Source organism: Petromyzon marinus, chromosome 32, assembly GCF_048934315.1.
Source record: "Petromyzon marinus isolate PM22_M1 ecotype Great Lakes invasive population chromosome 32, UKy_Petmar_22M1.pri1.0, whole genome shotgun sequence".
Classification (NCBI taxonomy): Eukaryota; Metazoa; Chordata; class Hyperoartia; order Petromyzontiformes; family Petromyzontidae; genus Petromyzon; species Petromyzon marinus.
The window spans coordinates 1,416,647-1,432,516 of NC_133698.1; the positions used below are offsets into that span (position 1 = coordinate 1,416,647).

The 15,870-nt window shown below is 46.9% G+C and overlaps 1 protein-coding gene across 3 annotated transcripts in view; it reads right to left on the bottom strand.

Annotated features, from left to right (window-relative positions):
* Window positions 1-15,870, bottom strand: part of LOC116948062 (cell surface glycoprotein MUC18-like) — a 36,214-nt gene that overhangs the window by 6,816 nt on the left and 13,528 nt on the right. For 2 of the 3 annotated variants that reach the window (XM_076071215.1, XM_076071216.1), the window contains exons 2-7: window positions 9,376-9,518; window positions 8,366-8,576; window positions 7,247-7,311; window positions 3,047-3,125; window positions 2,426-2,605; window positions 529-656 (exon numbers count right to left, since the gene is read on the bottom strand). In XM_076071215.1, the coding sequence (XP_075927330.1) occupies window positions 529-656; window positions 2,426-2,605; window positions 3,047-3,125; window positions 7,247-7,311; window positions 8,366-8,576; window positions 9,376-9,518 (806 nt within the window). The remainder of the gene's footprint in view (window positions 1-528; window positions 657-2,425; window positions 2,606-3,046; window positions 3,126-7,246; window positions 7,312-8,365; window positions 8,577-9,375; window positions 9,519-15,870) is intronic. The other variant, XM_076071217.1, reaches the window with a different exon arrangement.

The following is a 15,870-nucleotide window of genomic DNA, read 5'->3' on the forward strand; positions in this document are numbered from 1 at the left end:
CATGAGGCTCAATTGTCTTGGTAAGAGCCGCCCTCCTTTACACCAGGGAGTCTCTGAGCGCTTCACACATGGTAAGCGACTTACACATCTCATCTCAACACTTTTGTGTTAGGCGCCATGGTGGCGAGATGTTAACTACCTCGCCAGGAGGTCGTGGGCTTGATTCCGACCCTGACGCCTGCTCTATATATGAAGTTTGTATGTCTCTCTCTCTCCCCCCCCCGTGGTTGTGTGGATTTTTCTCCGAGTCCTCCGGTTTTTCTCCTGCACATTTAGAATCAATGCGCGTCCAAAGTATTTGGCTGCGATACATTTCCACGTGATGATAAGCCACTTTTTTGTGGCCAAGTCTCTTCTGAAAAACGAGCTATACAGTTTAGTGGGCATGACCTCGTAAAATAAATATAAATGGTGTATGTAACATATTCATGATAAAGAACAAGAGAGAGAGTCTCTGAGCGGCCCGAGTGTAGTGATCATGGTTGTTGCTGTCTGGTACCAACCCGCCCTCCCCCCCCACCAACGCACGTTGTAGAAGGCGAAGGTCGAGGGCGGGTTGGCGTCCGCCACGCATCTAAGGACGACATCTTCGCCCTCCGTCACGTGCGTGGCCCCCTTGGGTTCCCAGATGACGAGCTCTACGCGCTCCGCAGGGTCTAGGGGGGAGGCCGTGGGGGGGGAGTGCAGTGAAGGGGGGGCGGTGCAGGGCTCCTGGTTAAACAGCGGTCACGGTGGGCACGTGGGCAGGGCACGGCACCACCCGGCCACGGCACTGCGGTTTCGCGTTCAGTGGCCGCAAGAGGAAAATGAGTGCTGCTGCTGGGGGATGGGGGTTGGGATTAGTCCCCACCCCCCATCCCCTGAAGATTGGTCATGGCTATTTACTTAGGGCGCTGCGGTAACGAGATGTTAACTGCCTCAAATGGTATGCAGGAGGTCTTGGGTTCGATCCAGACCCTGACGCCGGTTGTATATTTGGAGTTTACAGTGTCTCTCTTTCTCCCCGTGGACTGTGCATAGTGTATAGGTAGCCACTTCGATTCGACCTCCCGGTGTGGCAGTTGAAATGGTGGCAAATGCTTCATCAAATCTCCCCCCTGCGCCTCTGTCCATCCCAGCGGTGCAAATAGATACACGGCGCACTGGATTGGCAAGGTTGTGTGCGGTGCGACAAAGGGTGGGAAACTCCCGCCTCTTTCAACTCATCTGGCCTTCTACCTTTGCATGTTCCTCCCCGTGGTGGCAAGGTTTTCCCCTCCACATTTAGAAACAACATACATTTAGAGTATTTGGCTGCTATACATTTTCACGTGATAAGCCACTTCGTTGAGCTATCCTCTGTGGCCAGGTCGCTTCTGAAAAATAGCTATATAGCTCAGTGGGGTTACCTGGTAAAATAGAATAAAAATAGAGCTCCCCCTCGCACAGAGCCTTCCACCACGATTGCAGTGCTGCACCTTTACCCAGAGGGGCACAGGTCATACGAAACTCGTCATCAATTTTGCAAGGGGCTCGCCCGCGCCGTTTTGCTCAGCACAAGAGATAGCTCTTATTCAAATAAGTGTTGTGACGGACAAACTGATGAAAGTAACGTGAGGTTTCAGATTGCGTACACGAGGCTGCTGAGTGTGATTTTCTCCCATGCTTTCAGATGCACTTCTGCGGCCGTCTGGAACGCTCTTCTGATATTAGAAAGCAACAGGGAGCTATGCACTTTTAAATCATATAGATTGAGTAACTAATTTCGTTAGAACTGCCTTTGGTGTTCAGTTTGTTGTCCCTCCCACGTACCTCCGATTAGCACGTTTGGCTACGCACGGTGCGAAATAAGTTCAACATACAGTACATACATGGGTAGCTGACCCGACACAACAATGGGGATTTTGGCTTCGACGAGGTAAGTGTAAAAATCTTAATGTACGTCTACGGGTCTCTATGTCTGTATTAGGTTGACTGTATCTGAGCAGAAGAAGTTTAAAAAAATTAAATTATATGCGTCTCTGATTGTGGATCATGTACGTCTGTTGATCTATGGATATCTGAGTCTATGAATCATGTAAGTCTACGGATCCCTATGTAAGTCTAAGGATCACGTTAGTCTATGGATGGTGTAAGTCTATGGATCTATATGTAAGTCTATTGATATTTAAGTCTATGGATCATGTAGGTCTATGAATCTCTATGTAGGTCTATGGGTCTCTATGTAAGACTGTGGATCTCTAAATGTATGGATCTCTGTAAGTATATGGATCTCTACCTAAGTCTATGGACCTCAATGTAAGTCTTTGTGAGGCTGTTGGTCTCTTCGTAAGTTCAGTGGACATAACTCAAGAAGAGGCATGGAATAGAAGTTCATGGAGGAATGAACTCTGAGCGGTCGCCCCCGGGCAATATGAGGAAAGAAGGGAAGTGTTTGTGTACGCACAGTGAACTATGATGTTGATTCTTTGCGAATCCATGGTTTGTATCAGTCCGGGCATCTTGTAGCTGATGCGGCAGTGGTACGTGGCGTCTCTGTCCGCTTTCTGGGGTTTGTAGTTGAGGGAGGAGCGCACCGTAATGAAGCCCATCTCGTCATACTCCACGACGGAACGCTGATGCAACTCTGCATCGCAGCAGACGGTCATCCAAAGTGAAACATGAACACAACAAGCAAGATCATCGTCATCAGCCATGGTCAGTCCACTGCTAGATGAAGGCCTCCCCAAGCCACCGCCACTTCTACGATGTAATCACCCTGCGCACGATCTGATTCCGTTGCTCCATCTGCTAGATCAGAATGAGAATATATTTTTATATTGGAGGAATCTGTTGAGCTATAAATATATTTTTCATAGATGTCTCGCACACCCTCCATTCCTTGCTTGGCTGCCATTCCGTTATTATTCATCCTGCACCTCCGATTAGCACAGATGGCCATGTATGGTGCGAAAGAAGTCCAACATGCATACATACATGTGAGTTAAGGTCAGGGATTTATATATATTTTCAGTCATTGTTGAATAAACTGAAAAAACGATTTTCGAGTATGCTTCGAGTAACATACCTGGATCAAATGGGGTGGTATTTTTGTACCAAGTAATATTTGGCAGTGGAAAAACTTTCTCTGTAACACAAATTCCGATCTGTAAAAGACAAAAAATGAGTGGATCATCAACATTTATTTCTTTATATCGCACCTCACACAAGCAGTCATAGAGTTTACTTAGTGACACGCTGATTTTGTCTAGCTTTTATTAGTACACTTACAGTGCAAGGAAACGCTGGTAAAGTAACTCAGTATGGTGTCACGGTGTTATTGACTCGAAATACCTGAGATCATTGTGGACAGTCCTCGACTTACGTTCCTGTGACCCGTTCAAAAGTCGATGTGTTCATATCTTGGAACTCAATATTATATTGTACAAACGGTCAGTGCTATAAAATGTGTTATTGTTCAACAAAAAAGGGATGCATTGTTAAACGCATGAATGAGAAGAAATATTGTACATTTGCATGTAATAGTGCAATATATACGGTAAAGTAAATAAAACATAAAATAAACTATCATGAAAAGAAAAAAAATCTGTTTTTGTTTTGCTTATCTTGAGCCCTGATGCTGGCTTGTCGGAAGGGGTGGGATGCTGGACCTCATTACGTCTCACGGAGGATCGCTCCGCCAAACAAAATAGTTCTGTGGTTCGGTTCATAAGTATGGATGGTTGAACATAATAACATATGATGGTGGTTAATTCGTGAGTGTGGGTGTTCGTAAGTCAGACATTCGTATCTCGGGAACTGTCTGTTACAGAGTTAAACTAAAACTATTTTTTTATTTTACCAGATAAGCCCCACTGAGCTGTATAGCTCTTTTTCAGACGCGAACTGGCAATGACAAATGATAGCTTAACGAAATGGCTTACCTTGTGGATATTTATAGCAGTCAAATACTCTTAAGGCATGTTTCTACATGTGGAGGGAAAAACCGTCAACAATGTGCAATTGGACGGCCCGTCGGTCAACACAGATTACACGGCATGGATAGACGCACTCCTGGCACAGAACACAGATCTGTCGGCAAGGGAAGTGGGGGAGCTCAGGACTTTGTTGAGTGACTTTGCAGACGTGTTCAGTCAGGGTCCCGACGATGTTGGTCGCACGACGCTGATGGAGCACCACATTGAAACGGGCGATGCACCACCCATTCGGCAGAACTCCTATAGGATGGGTCCGAGGGAGAAGGAGCATGTGCAGCAGGCAGTGCAGGAGATGATGGAGTCAGACATCATCTCACCATCGACGAGTCCGTGGGGGGCGCCGGTTGTATTGGTTAAGAAATCGGATGGATCCTTGCGTTTTTGCGTGGACTTCAGGCGGCCGAATAAAGTTACCTTGGCGGACGCCTACCCGCTCCCGCGCATAGACGACTCATTAGATGCCCTCGCAGAAGCAAAAGTTTTCTCCACACTAGACCTTTTGCCAGGATTCTGGCAGCTACCACTAGATGCCGAATCCAGACCAAAAACGGCTTTCAGAACGCCTCAAGGTGTCTTTCAATTCAACTGTTTGCCGATGGGTTTACAGACGGCTCCCGCCACTTTCCAGCGATTGATGGAGCTGGTGCTCGCAGGATTGCAGTGAGACCGACGTGTTCTTGACACTGCGCCAGCGGTTGACAGAAGCGCCGCCTCTGGCATACCCTGATTTTTCGATTCCCTTCCTGCTGGACATGGATGCGGGCGACGTGGGCATCGGGGTCGTTCTCTCCCAGATTCAGGAGGGGAGAGAGGTTGTCATTGCCTACAGAAGTCGCGTCTTGTCGCAGGCCGAGCAGCGGTATTGCGTCACGTGCCGCGAGCTGCTTGCCGTCGTCCACTTTGTGCAGCAGTTTTGGCCCTACCTGTACGGCCGCTAATTTACTGTTCGGACGGATCATGCGACATTGCAGTACTCGCTCCGCATTGACTAAGCGACCAGTCAGATGGCCCGATGGTTGGAGCGGCTGCAGGAGTACACATATTGGGTGGTGCATCGGAAAGGTGTCAGGCATACGAACGCCAATGCTTTGTCCAGACTGGCAGCCCCCGTTAAGTGCGCTTGTGGCGACGGATCCACGCACTGTAGACCGCCGGCTGCGGCGCAACCCGAGATCATGGCGCCGGTTTCTGCCGGGGACACGGACCGGGTAGGGCCGCCGGTATCACTTGATAGAGACTTAGGGCTCACCCTGCGGGAATGGAAGGATCGGCAACAGGCAGACGCGTTTTTGACACCGTCTCGCCGGCTGGCGGAGATGGCACGCGCTGACGATCTCCCCAAGTCAGGGAAGTTTTTCCTCATGTGGGAAGGGTTGTTGATGTGCTGGGACATGACTGTGAACCGAAAAGTTCTGGTGGTGCCCTCTTCCCTGCGGGGTCAGCTATGCTCCGATGTTCACGTCCGACAGTTGCTCCATCTAGGTAGCCGTAAGACCAAGGCTGCACTACGCCTTCGCTATTTTTGGCCAGGCATGTCCACCAATATCCGCCGTCGGGTAGCGGCGTGCGCGGACTGTGCGCGCAGGAAGCCCCCGCCGGTCGTGCAAACCACTCCCCTGCAGTCCATTAAAGTTTCCCGGGTAAACGAGCTCGTGGGCTTCGATATCTTGGGCCCCTTCCCCGCCACCCCTCGAGGGTGTAGATATCTACTGGTGGGGATGGAGTACTTTACACGATGGCCCTTTGCCTGCCCATTGCCCGACCAGACGGCAGGCATCCATAGCGGACGCCTTTGTAAATGGCTATGTCGCTGACAAGGGGGCTCCGGAGTGGCTGCTGACGGACCAGGGCAGAAACTTTTCCTTCAAACTGTTGCAGGAGGTGTGTGACATGCTGGGTGTCAAAAAGGTGCGGACGTCCCCTTACCACCCACAAATGGACGGGATGGTGGAACGCTTTAACCGCACCATCTCGGGGATGCTGTGTCACTTGGTCAATGACCAGCAGACAGACTGAGATTTGCACATCCCTGGGGTTTTGACGGCCTATCGCTTGGCTTCGCATGCATCAACGGGATACTCACCATTTTTCTTGATGTATGGACGCAAGCCGAGCCCTCCAATTGAGGCACAGTTGCGCCCTGTCTCGTTGCGTGCGAGAGATTGGCCAGCCGCGTTCCGCCACTCGCTCAAGTATTTGCGCGAGGCTCGCAAGTCGGCCTCGGCAGCATCCGCGTCTGCGCAAGCTACGAACGAGCGCTTGCGGGCTAAGCCGCCGGTCGCGGATCCCTTTGCAGTGGGTGACCTGGCTTGACTGCACTGCATGCATGTACCGTTGCAGACGTCAGCGAAGCTGTACCGGCCCTGGCAGGGCCTGGTCACAGTGCTGCAGGTATTGCTACCTCAGTCTGTTCACATTCAGATGGGAAAGCGTAGGTGGTACATTCACTCTTCGAGGCTAAAACGATATGTCGCGGCCGAGCCGCCCCTACCAACATCGTTACCTTCACCACCTTCATCGTCAGTTCGGCCGGGTGGGAAGAGGCTGTCACACTCACGGCCTACTACGCGACCGACTGATAATGCAAACACTGTCCATCCTGCAGGACTACAGGTGACCAGAACGCCAGCACTGGACCCATCGCCATCCAGGGCTGAAGACGCAGCCACAGCAGAGGACTTGGCCACAGGACGGGGCCCCTTAACCCGCTCACGCTCATGCCGCCTTGTCGCAGCTGTGGACACGGACATCCCTGAAACCCTGTTGTGTTCGGTCGAGGGATTGGATCGTGGGGGAAGTCGGGGACAGAGGCGGCACTCTTGTTTACAAGGAGACGGAGGGGAATTGTGTTGTGTTACTTTTGCTTTATTGCACTAAAAATGTTTTTGGTCATTTCAATTACATGCGCCCGGTCGCAGTTGGCTTTGAACGGCCGAGGCATACATTGTTCAGCCGAGGACGGTTTGGTCTCAAGGAAGAGGGGGGGTGACGTAAGGGATCTGCGAGCCACCCTCACTCACACGCACCACGCAGACACGACATCTCCGCTCTCACTATAACACGCACCAATCACACGTGCGTGAATGCGCGGAACGGGGGTCAGGGGTCAAAGGGCATTGACGTCATCCGGACCAGGCGCGCCCGCCATGGATGTGTATTGGGAGCGGGGTTAAAAGGGGCTGTGGGACGTGTGTTCGGGGTTGGTCTTGGAACGAGTGTTGCTGTACGTTGGAGAAATAAAGAAGTGTTGAACCATTCTCCGACGCCTCTTCAATTGTATGAAATCTCACCTCAACGGTATCTTTGTTTGCTTGAACAGGTTCATGCTTTCCAATTATCTGTACTTGTGGTGGCGCTGAAATAAGTAAACATCAAAAGAACATAAAAAAGGTAAAAATTTCCAAAAGCAGTTGGTGGTATACACGATAATACAGCCACATTTTCAGCTCTCTGTTGAGTCGCTGGTCCAGACAAGGCTGAGAACATTGTACATGGTGGTCACATGACATGCACGCAAGGCATGATGGGAGTCGTGACTTCCTCCTATTTGTGAGCAGCACACCTGTGTGTTTGTGTCCAGCAATGATTGACGACCAGAACATTTTGGTTTCATTGTTTATCACAATATTGTTCGTCTTATCAACTCCTATTTGCATCTTTGCAAGTTTCATTTTTTTACCAAATTTTCAACGGGCAAATCCAAGCTTTCATTGGTTTCAAACTGTTGTTGTTGGAACGATGAAGCTGGTAGACGTGGATCATGATAATATCACCATCTCATCTTTTTGATTGCACTTTGTAAAAAAAATACACAAATATCGCATGATAGTGTTTAAAAGGAATAAATATATTACAGTTTGAACTTACAATATTGCTTAAGTTTGAATTGTTGTGATATTTCCGTCACCTCCGATTAGCATGATTGGCTACGTACGGTGCGAAAGAAGTTCTACATACATAAAACATGGCCATAAAATGGCTATATATATAAAACTCTTATCTGTTAACCTATTTTCTACAATTATAATTATGCACACGTTTTTCGCAGACTCGATGAATTGAGAAGCGAAGGACAGCTTATTTGCAAGTTTCCCTTATAAATAAGTGGAGACAACTCAGGAATAATCGTGATCCAACGTCACCATGGATAAGTGGAGCTCTGCAGCATTAAAAGCTTATAACAAGTGACACGTGGTTGTTGCAGAGGAGATCCTAGCAGATTAGTTAGAAATGCAATGGAGGAAATAGGATCAGCTGGTAAGACACGGTGTGTAATCCAGCAGTGGTGAAGGTGCGATATTGAGGTGGACAGCTGAAGGGTCCCTATTGTGGAGAACATCATAGCAGATGCGGTGGTGTAGGTGCGACTTTGAGGTGTACAAAAAAAAGTGTTATAGTTAGGACTTTACAGCAAACGTTGACTCTTGTCTTGGCTTCTCCCGCTCCCTCCACCCCAGCCGACACGGTGCAGATAAAGTAACCCGAGTCGCTGGGGATGGTGTTGTTAATCACCAGAGTGAACTCGTCCTGAATGGAGATGCGGTCCCCGAATTTTGACTCATCGACTTGCTCGATTCGACCCTGCTTGTAAAGGATTCTCTTTCGAGTATTTGCTATAGGCTGCACGCGCAGAAAGTATAATATGAAGTACATACGTTAGCCAAGGAATGTTACACGTCTGAGGAGATGGGAGCGATGAAATCAGTTCATAATATATTTTTTTGGGTTAGATCGCGTATATATAAATGTGTCATTAAACCCGCCACCACTCGACACAGCCAATTAGTAAGATTTGTCACGTAAACAAAACGTGCCAACAGTTACTACTTCAGCACACCGGTGTGTTGGAGAAAAAACCCACAGCATTTACAATTCGATTACCATGACATAACCAGCTTCATCAGGTGATTTATCAGAATTGTGAAGAAGTCTTCCTGTTTCGTTCTTAAATATTGACTCTATTTACTTCATATTCTTGGTTCTTTCGGTAAAGTCACGTAGAAGGGAAACAGTAAAATAATAAAAGTATAAAACAATGAAATTCTCACGAGGTTTCGACTGCAACACAAGCAATCATCAGCGGGTGTGAAAACTACAGCAAGAACATTTTCTTGCTGTGGTTTTATATTTTAAATATTTTATTGTTTCCCTTCTACGTAACTTTACCGAAAGAACCAAAAATATGAACCCCTGCAATCAAGAAAACTTTAAATCAAAATCTATTTACTTTGTTATGCCTGGTGGATTATTACATCACAGGATCGTGATAGGTGGCGGTGGCTTTAATGAAGGGCTTCATCCAGCAGTGGATTGATGACGGCTGATAATGAAGATCACATAATTGATGAACCATGTATTACATACCATGAAGAGTACATAGTTTACAAATACATATTTTTTAAAAGTGCGCAATACTCACAATCAACCATGACAGATGGGGGTCGTTGGAATCTACACGTGAAATTCCACGTTCCCAGCTGCATTTTACTTCTAAAGATTCCCCGACCTCAATATCCACAGTTGCTGGAGTGGTGGTCACCACGATGCTGCCCGCGACACCTGCTGGGACATACGAACCCAACGACCGATTACTGGGCTAAACGCTGCAACTGGCGCACGGTACAAATTAACAGCTCACAGAAATCAGCTCTGGGGAACAGAGTTTGTACGTTGCCTCTGGGTTGTCCGATTTTTTTTCACAGCTAAAAAACACACACGTGTAGATAGCATGCACCGGGGCATCATCACCATCATCATCAGGGGTGCATTTACGTTATTTTACTGAAAACGTTCTTGACAGCTGAGACGGTTGATTTTGTTGCCAACAGGCCATTTGTTTGCTCCCAAAGTAGTTTAATAAAGACTTGCTTGTATGACGTTGAAAATATTTCGCACCGTACGTTGCCAACCATACTCATTGGAGGTGCAGGAGAAGGACAACACGACTATCACCAGTGCAATCACCTGAGACTATATATATAGTGCGGTGCCGAGGAGGAACAAAAATAGACAACGGACGTGACTGGTATGAGCCAAGCATACTCATGCTGAAAATGTACACCTGCAAACTACTCAATTGGGATTACATTGCAGCTGCGTAACACCCCCCCTCCCCCGACTACGAAAACTTGGCAGTACCCTCCTCGTTACCATGATCTGAATGTATAAACTGCAATTTGTCTCACTGGGAAATTATTCATCCATTACGATGTAGTAATACTATACACTACGCTTGCAATGTGTACAAATATCCGGCCTGAAGGGGTAATCGCGGTTATGGGTATATTACGTAATGCTTCATTATGAAGGGGGTGTAACTGGGGTAAAGGTGAAAGGCAGAGTCAGTCGAAGCTCCGGTAACCTGCTTGAAGGTTCTGGAAGGGGGCGTGGCCGGAGGCGGGACTTGGCCACGCTGGGGCACCGAACCAGAGAGGTTCGGTGCTCTTGCGGGTCCTGGGTCCTGGCAGCATCGCTGCTCGCCGTCATCTCTCTTCATCGTCCGATCACGCGGCCAAACTTCTGCAAGGCTCTCATCGTCGCTGCGCTAGTGGGACAGCTGCGTAGTTTGACGCCGACGATGGGGTTGTGTGATAGAGTCGGCTATGTGTAGCTGCGTTACATACATGTATCGCCCAGTGTGTTCCTAATAAATAAGAAGCCAGTTTAACACGTAGGCTTTCGCGACCAATATTATTCATAATAAAGGTTTTTGGGTTAGATCGCGTTATTTATAAATGTGTCGTAACCCTCCACCACCCGACATGGCCAAACAGTAAAAAATGTGTCACGTTTACAAAGGACAAATAGTTCACTACTTTAGCCCACCGGTGTGTTGAAGAGTGAATCAACATCATTTAAAATCAGTTAATGATTACCAATCGATTATATACTTACAATACCCCCACCCCCGCCTAAAATCGCTGCACCTAAATACGTTAAATGATGACATTACCCTGCTGCTCTATTTAAGACCGGGAGAAAGTGAGGGCTTTACCATTCTGGCGAATTGCCCGATGAAGCTGGATGTAATTATCAGCGAAACGTCGTACTCAAATTTTCGATGATGTTGATTCACTCTTCAACACACCGGTGGGCTAAGGTAGTGAACTATTTGTCCTTTGTAAACGTGACACATTTTTTACTGTTTGGCCTAGTCGGGTGGTGGAGGGTTACGACACATTTATAAATAACGCGATCTAACCCAAAAACCTTTATTATGAAATAAGAAGCCGTCTACACAACGTGTCTCGGAAGCCGCTGACTGCACATGTTAAGTTCTTAAAGTGCCCTCTTCAATTGATAATCGCTCAGACCAAACTCGCAGCAGATACACGGATTTTACAGTGAGGGGATGAGTTAAATGCATTTGATGTGGGTTCCTTTCAAGGCAAAACACTGCATTTATAATTATCTTCAAAGATAAGGTCACAGTTTAGCCATTGGTTGTAAATGTTCGCGATTTTACTTTTGTTTAGAGTTCAGGAGATGAGGAAGCACGACTCAAAGGTTTATGGCAGCAGCCATTTTGTACAGAGGGAGTGGTGGCGGCCATTTTGTTGTGTCTGTCCATTGGATGAGGGTGCAGAATTCACGCGTAATTAGGTAATACGGTTTTGGGGTTTGAATAGAAATATCGTGATCACCACTTTAATCGTGCTAAAAGAGGAATGTAAATTTACTTTCATGATTTTTTTTGTGAACAATTTTGCCAAACAACATTCGCGTTAACTGTACAATTGCATAGTTATGGTAACATCCACAGCCAGAGTTCCAGAGGGAATATAAAGGAACACATTTATTACTGTACCAGACAAATAATTTTAGATATCTACCCCCACCAAGTACTTCACACCTACACTCCACCCACTTAACTGACACACACATTCCGACCTTCACACTCGACTTTACCCACCCACGAACACCTTGGCACACACCTCGCATCGCGACCTTTACCCTCCTGTCCTGTGCACAAAACACACACACTCCACCGTTGCTCAATCTCCCACTACCGTGCTTAAACTCTGTCGCTCCTCCTGCTCACCACCCTCTACTTGCGACATCGTTTGTGCGTAACATTTGGGGAAAGAAAAGTTGCTTGACCATACTTTCAAAGAATCCGGGCTTGTTATTTGTTCAAAATAACCAAATTGTGCATAAAAAGCTCCCACAAGCAGATGCACCCGTAAAACACGCACGCACACAAACAAATAAAGACATGCACTCACGCTAGAAATGGACTAATACATGCAGACCCACATTTTGTCTCCACAAGGCATGCATTAACTCAAATTCACATTCAATTATGCACACGCACACACACAGCAGTGGTTTGCATCCTAACTTGGCTGGGTCGTGTGGCACGGTCCCTCACCCTGTTGTGCAGAGACGCAAACCCGGAATCTGTATACAATTAAACTATCTAACATTTTTACCAGGTAAGACCCCACTAAACTATACAGCTCTTTTTCAGAAGCGACCTGGCCACAAATGATAGCTCAACGAAATGGCTTATCATGTGGATATATATAGCAGCCAAATCATTCTGAATGCGCGATATTGATTCTAAATGTGGAGGGAAAAACCGGAGGACCCGGATAAAAATCCACGCCCACCATGGGGAGAACATGCAAACTCAAAATATAAAGCAGGCGTCAGGGTCAGGTCTGAACCCATGACCTCCTGTATACCAGGCGAGGTAGTAAACATCTCGTCACCGCGGCATATAGAGCTCTTTGTGGGTAGTGATGTTCACTGTCCATACATAAACATTTACTTGGCTGGACATGTTTCGGAAGCGGTAAAGTACTCAGGCTTCGAGGAAAGATGCAGCATGCAAGTTAACGTCAAACTGATCTCCCGCTCACTTGAGCATGGGGCAGAATCATTTCCAGTTTGGTCTTCAGCCAGTGGTGGAAATTCCAAATTCCCATTCCAAGGCGAGTCTATAGGTCTGCTACTTTCGACTTCCCCACCAACCCAAGTGGTAAAAAGCGTGGAATACTAAGCCAAAATACCATCTACAGGGCCTCCAGAGCTTGCTAAAGTTCCTGCTGCCAGCAGTGGCGTGTGCTTTCGGATGCGCTTTTGCAGTCGTCTTGAACGCTCTTCCTTCCGATATTATGAAGCCACTGGGAACTATGCACTTCTAAATCATCATCTAGATTGACAACACATTTCTTCTCTGTGCAGGTGGCTGAGAAGTTACAGCGCCAGTTGCTAAAGGGCAAACAGTGGCGATTTCGAATCCCAGTTGAGGGTCAACCCAACGATTCGACACTTCAGGACAATACACTGCATGTGCAGGAAGCGAATGGTGCTTTTCCTATGGTTAAGACTCAGCACTGCCATAGGAAGATGGAATTCCCACCACCGCCTAAAGCAGGGGTCGGGAACCTATGGCTCGCGAGCCAGATGTGGCTCTTTTTGATGATTGCATATGGCTCGCAGATAAAATAAAATATTCTCACTTGTTTTAATCCATCCATCGATTTTTCACTGCGCATGTCCTGTTCAGGGCTGCAGGAGCAATTGTCCATTATTTTAATTGGATGATACTGGCCTACGTTTGCCGTTGCTGGGTAAAACAGGTAAACGCCCCCTTTTGAATCAGTCTGAGACTGCGTCTGCTCGGTCATTAGCTCAAAGCTAACCCTTCGACGAAGAAGATGGCGAAAAGAAAAAAAGACGACGAGTATCGTACATTTCAGGACGAATGGACCGAAGAATTCGCCTTTGTGGAGAGAGCGGGTTCTGCGGTGTGTCTAATTTGCAATGACAAAATGACATCGTTGAAACGGTCGAATGTAAAGCGGCACTTCGACACGCGCCACGCTACCTTTGCATCAAAATACCCTGCGGGAGACAGCAGAAAGAAAGCGTGCCAAGAGCTTCTGAGCAGGGTGCAAGCTAGCCAGCAGCAACTCCGCGTATGGACCCGGCAAGGTGACTATAATTCGGCTAGCTTTGCTGGTTCTTTAGCAATAGTGAGGAACGGAAAACCATTCACAGATGGCGAGTATGCTAAAACGTTCATGCTGGATGTAGCCAATGAACTTTTTGATGATCTTCCGAACAAAGACAAGATAATCAAACGGATACAAGACATGCCTCTGTCGGCAAGAACTGTTCATGATCGTACCATCGTGATGGCAAACAAAGTGGAGGAAACGCAAGTGAAGGACATAAATGCAGCGCCGTTCTTTTCTCTGGCTTTGGATGAGTCAACAGACGTGAGCCATTTGTCGCAGTTCAGCGTGATTGCAAGATATGCTGTTGGTGACACACTGCGCGAAGAAAGTCTTGCTGTTCTGCCATTAAAAGGGTCCACAAGAGGTGAGGATTTCGATTTAAAGCTTTCGTGACTGCAATGATTCATCTTCTTTGGTTCTTTCGGTAAAGTCACGTAGAATGAGAATAAAATAATAAATTGATAAAATAAAATAACACAATAATATTCTCACGACGTTTCGGCCACAACACAAGCGGCCTTCATCAGGTGAAGGGAGCGAGACTGTCTGGTAGGACAGCGCTGGAGTGAGAGAGCCACGTTCAGATCACGGCTTTTAAGCTGTGTGAGAGGAACAAAGAGCCTTAGAGTCGCGGCATCTCTTCAGAAAGGTGAGAGACTCGATTAGTTGAGCCTTCTTATCCCGAAGTCTGTTGAATGATCTTAAGGATGTGTGGAATCCCTCCCCGTAGAGGCGGTTAAATTTCGATTTAAAGCTTTCGTGACTGCAATGATTCATCTTCTTTGGTTCTTTCGGTAAAGTCACGTAGAATGAGAATAAAATAATAAATTGATAAAATAAAATAACACAATAATATTCTCACGACGTTTCGGCCACAACACAAGCGGCCTTCATCAGGTGAAGGGAGCGAGACTGTCTGGTAGGACAGCGCTGGAGTGAGAGAGCCACGTTCAGATCACGGCTTTTAAGCTGTGTGAGAGGAACAAAGAGCCTTAGAGTCGCGGCATCTCTTCAGAAAGGTGAGAGACTCGATTAGTTGAGCCTTCTTATCCCGAAGTCTGTTGAATGATCTTAAGGATGTGTGGAATCCCTCCCCATAGAGGCGGTTAAATTTCGATTTAAAGCTTTCGTGACTGCAATGATTCATCTTCTTTGGTTCTTTCGGTAAAGTCACGTAGAATGAGAATAAAATAATAAATTGATAAAATAAAATAACACAATAATATTCTCACGACGTTTCGGCCACAACACAAGCGGCCTTCATCAGGTGAAGGGAGCGAGACTGTCTGGTAGGACAGCGCTGGAGTGAGAGAGCCACGTTCAGATCACGGCTTTTAAGCTGTGTGAGAGGAACAAAGAGCCTTAGAGTCGCGGCATCTCTTCAGAAAGGTGAGAGACTCGATTAGTTGAGCCTTCTTATCCCGAAGTCTGTTGAATGATCTTAAGGATGTGTGGAATCCCTCCCCGTAGAGGCGGTTAAATTTCGATTTAAAGCTTTCGTGACTGCAATGATTCATCTTCTTTGGTTCTTTCGGTAAAGTCACGTAGAATGAGAATAAAATAATAAATTGATAAAATAAAATAACACAATAATATTCTCACGACGTTTCGGCCACAACACAAGCGGCCTTCATCAGGTGAAGGGAGCGAGACTGTCTGGTAGGACAGCGCTGGAGTGAGAGAGCCACGTTCAGATCACGGCTTTTAAGCTGTGTGAGAGGAACAAAGAGCCTTAGAGTCGCGGCATCTCTTCAGAAAGGTGAGAGACTCGATTAGTTGAGCCTTCTTATCCCGAAGTCTGTTGAATGATCTTAAGGATGTGTGGAATCCCTCCCCGTAGAGGCGGTTAAATTTCGATTTAAAGCTTTCGTGACTGCAATGATTCATCTTCTTTGGTTCTTTCGGTAAAGTCACGTAGAATGAGAATAAAATAATAAATTGATAAA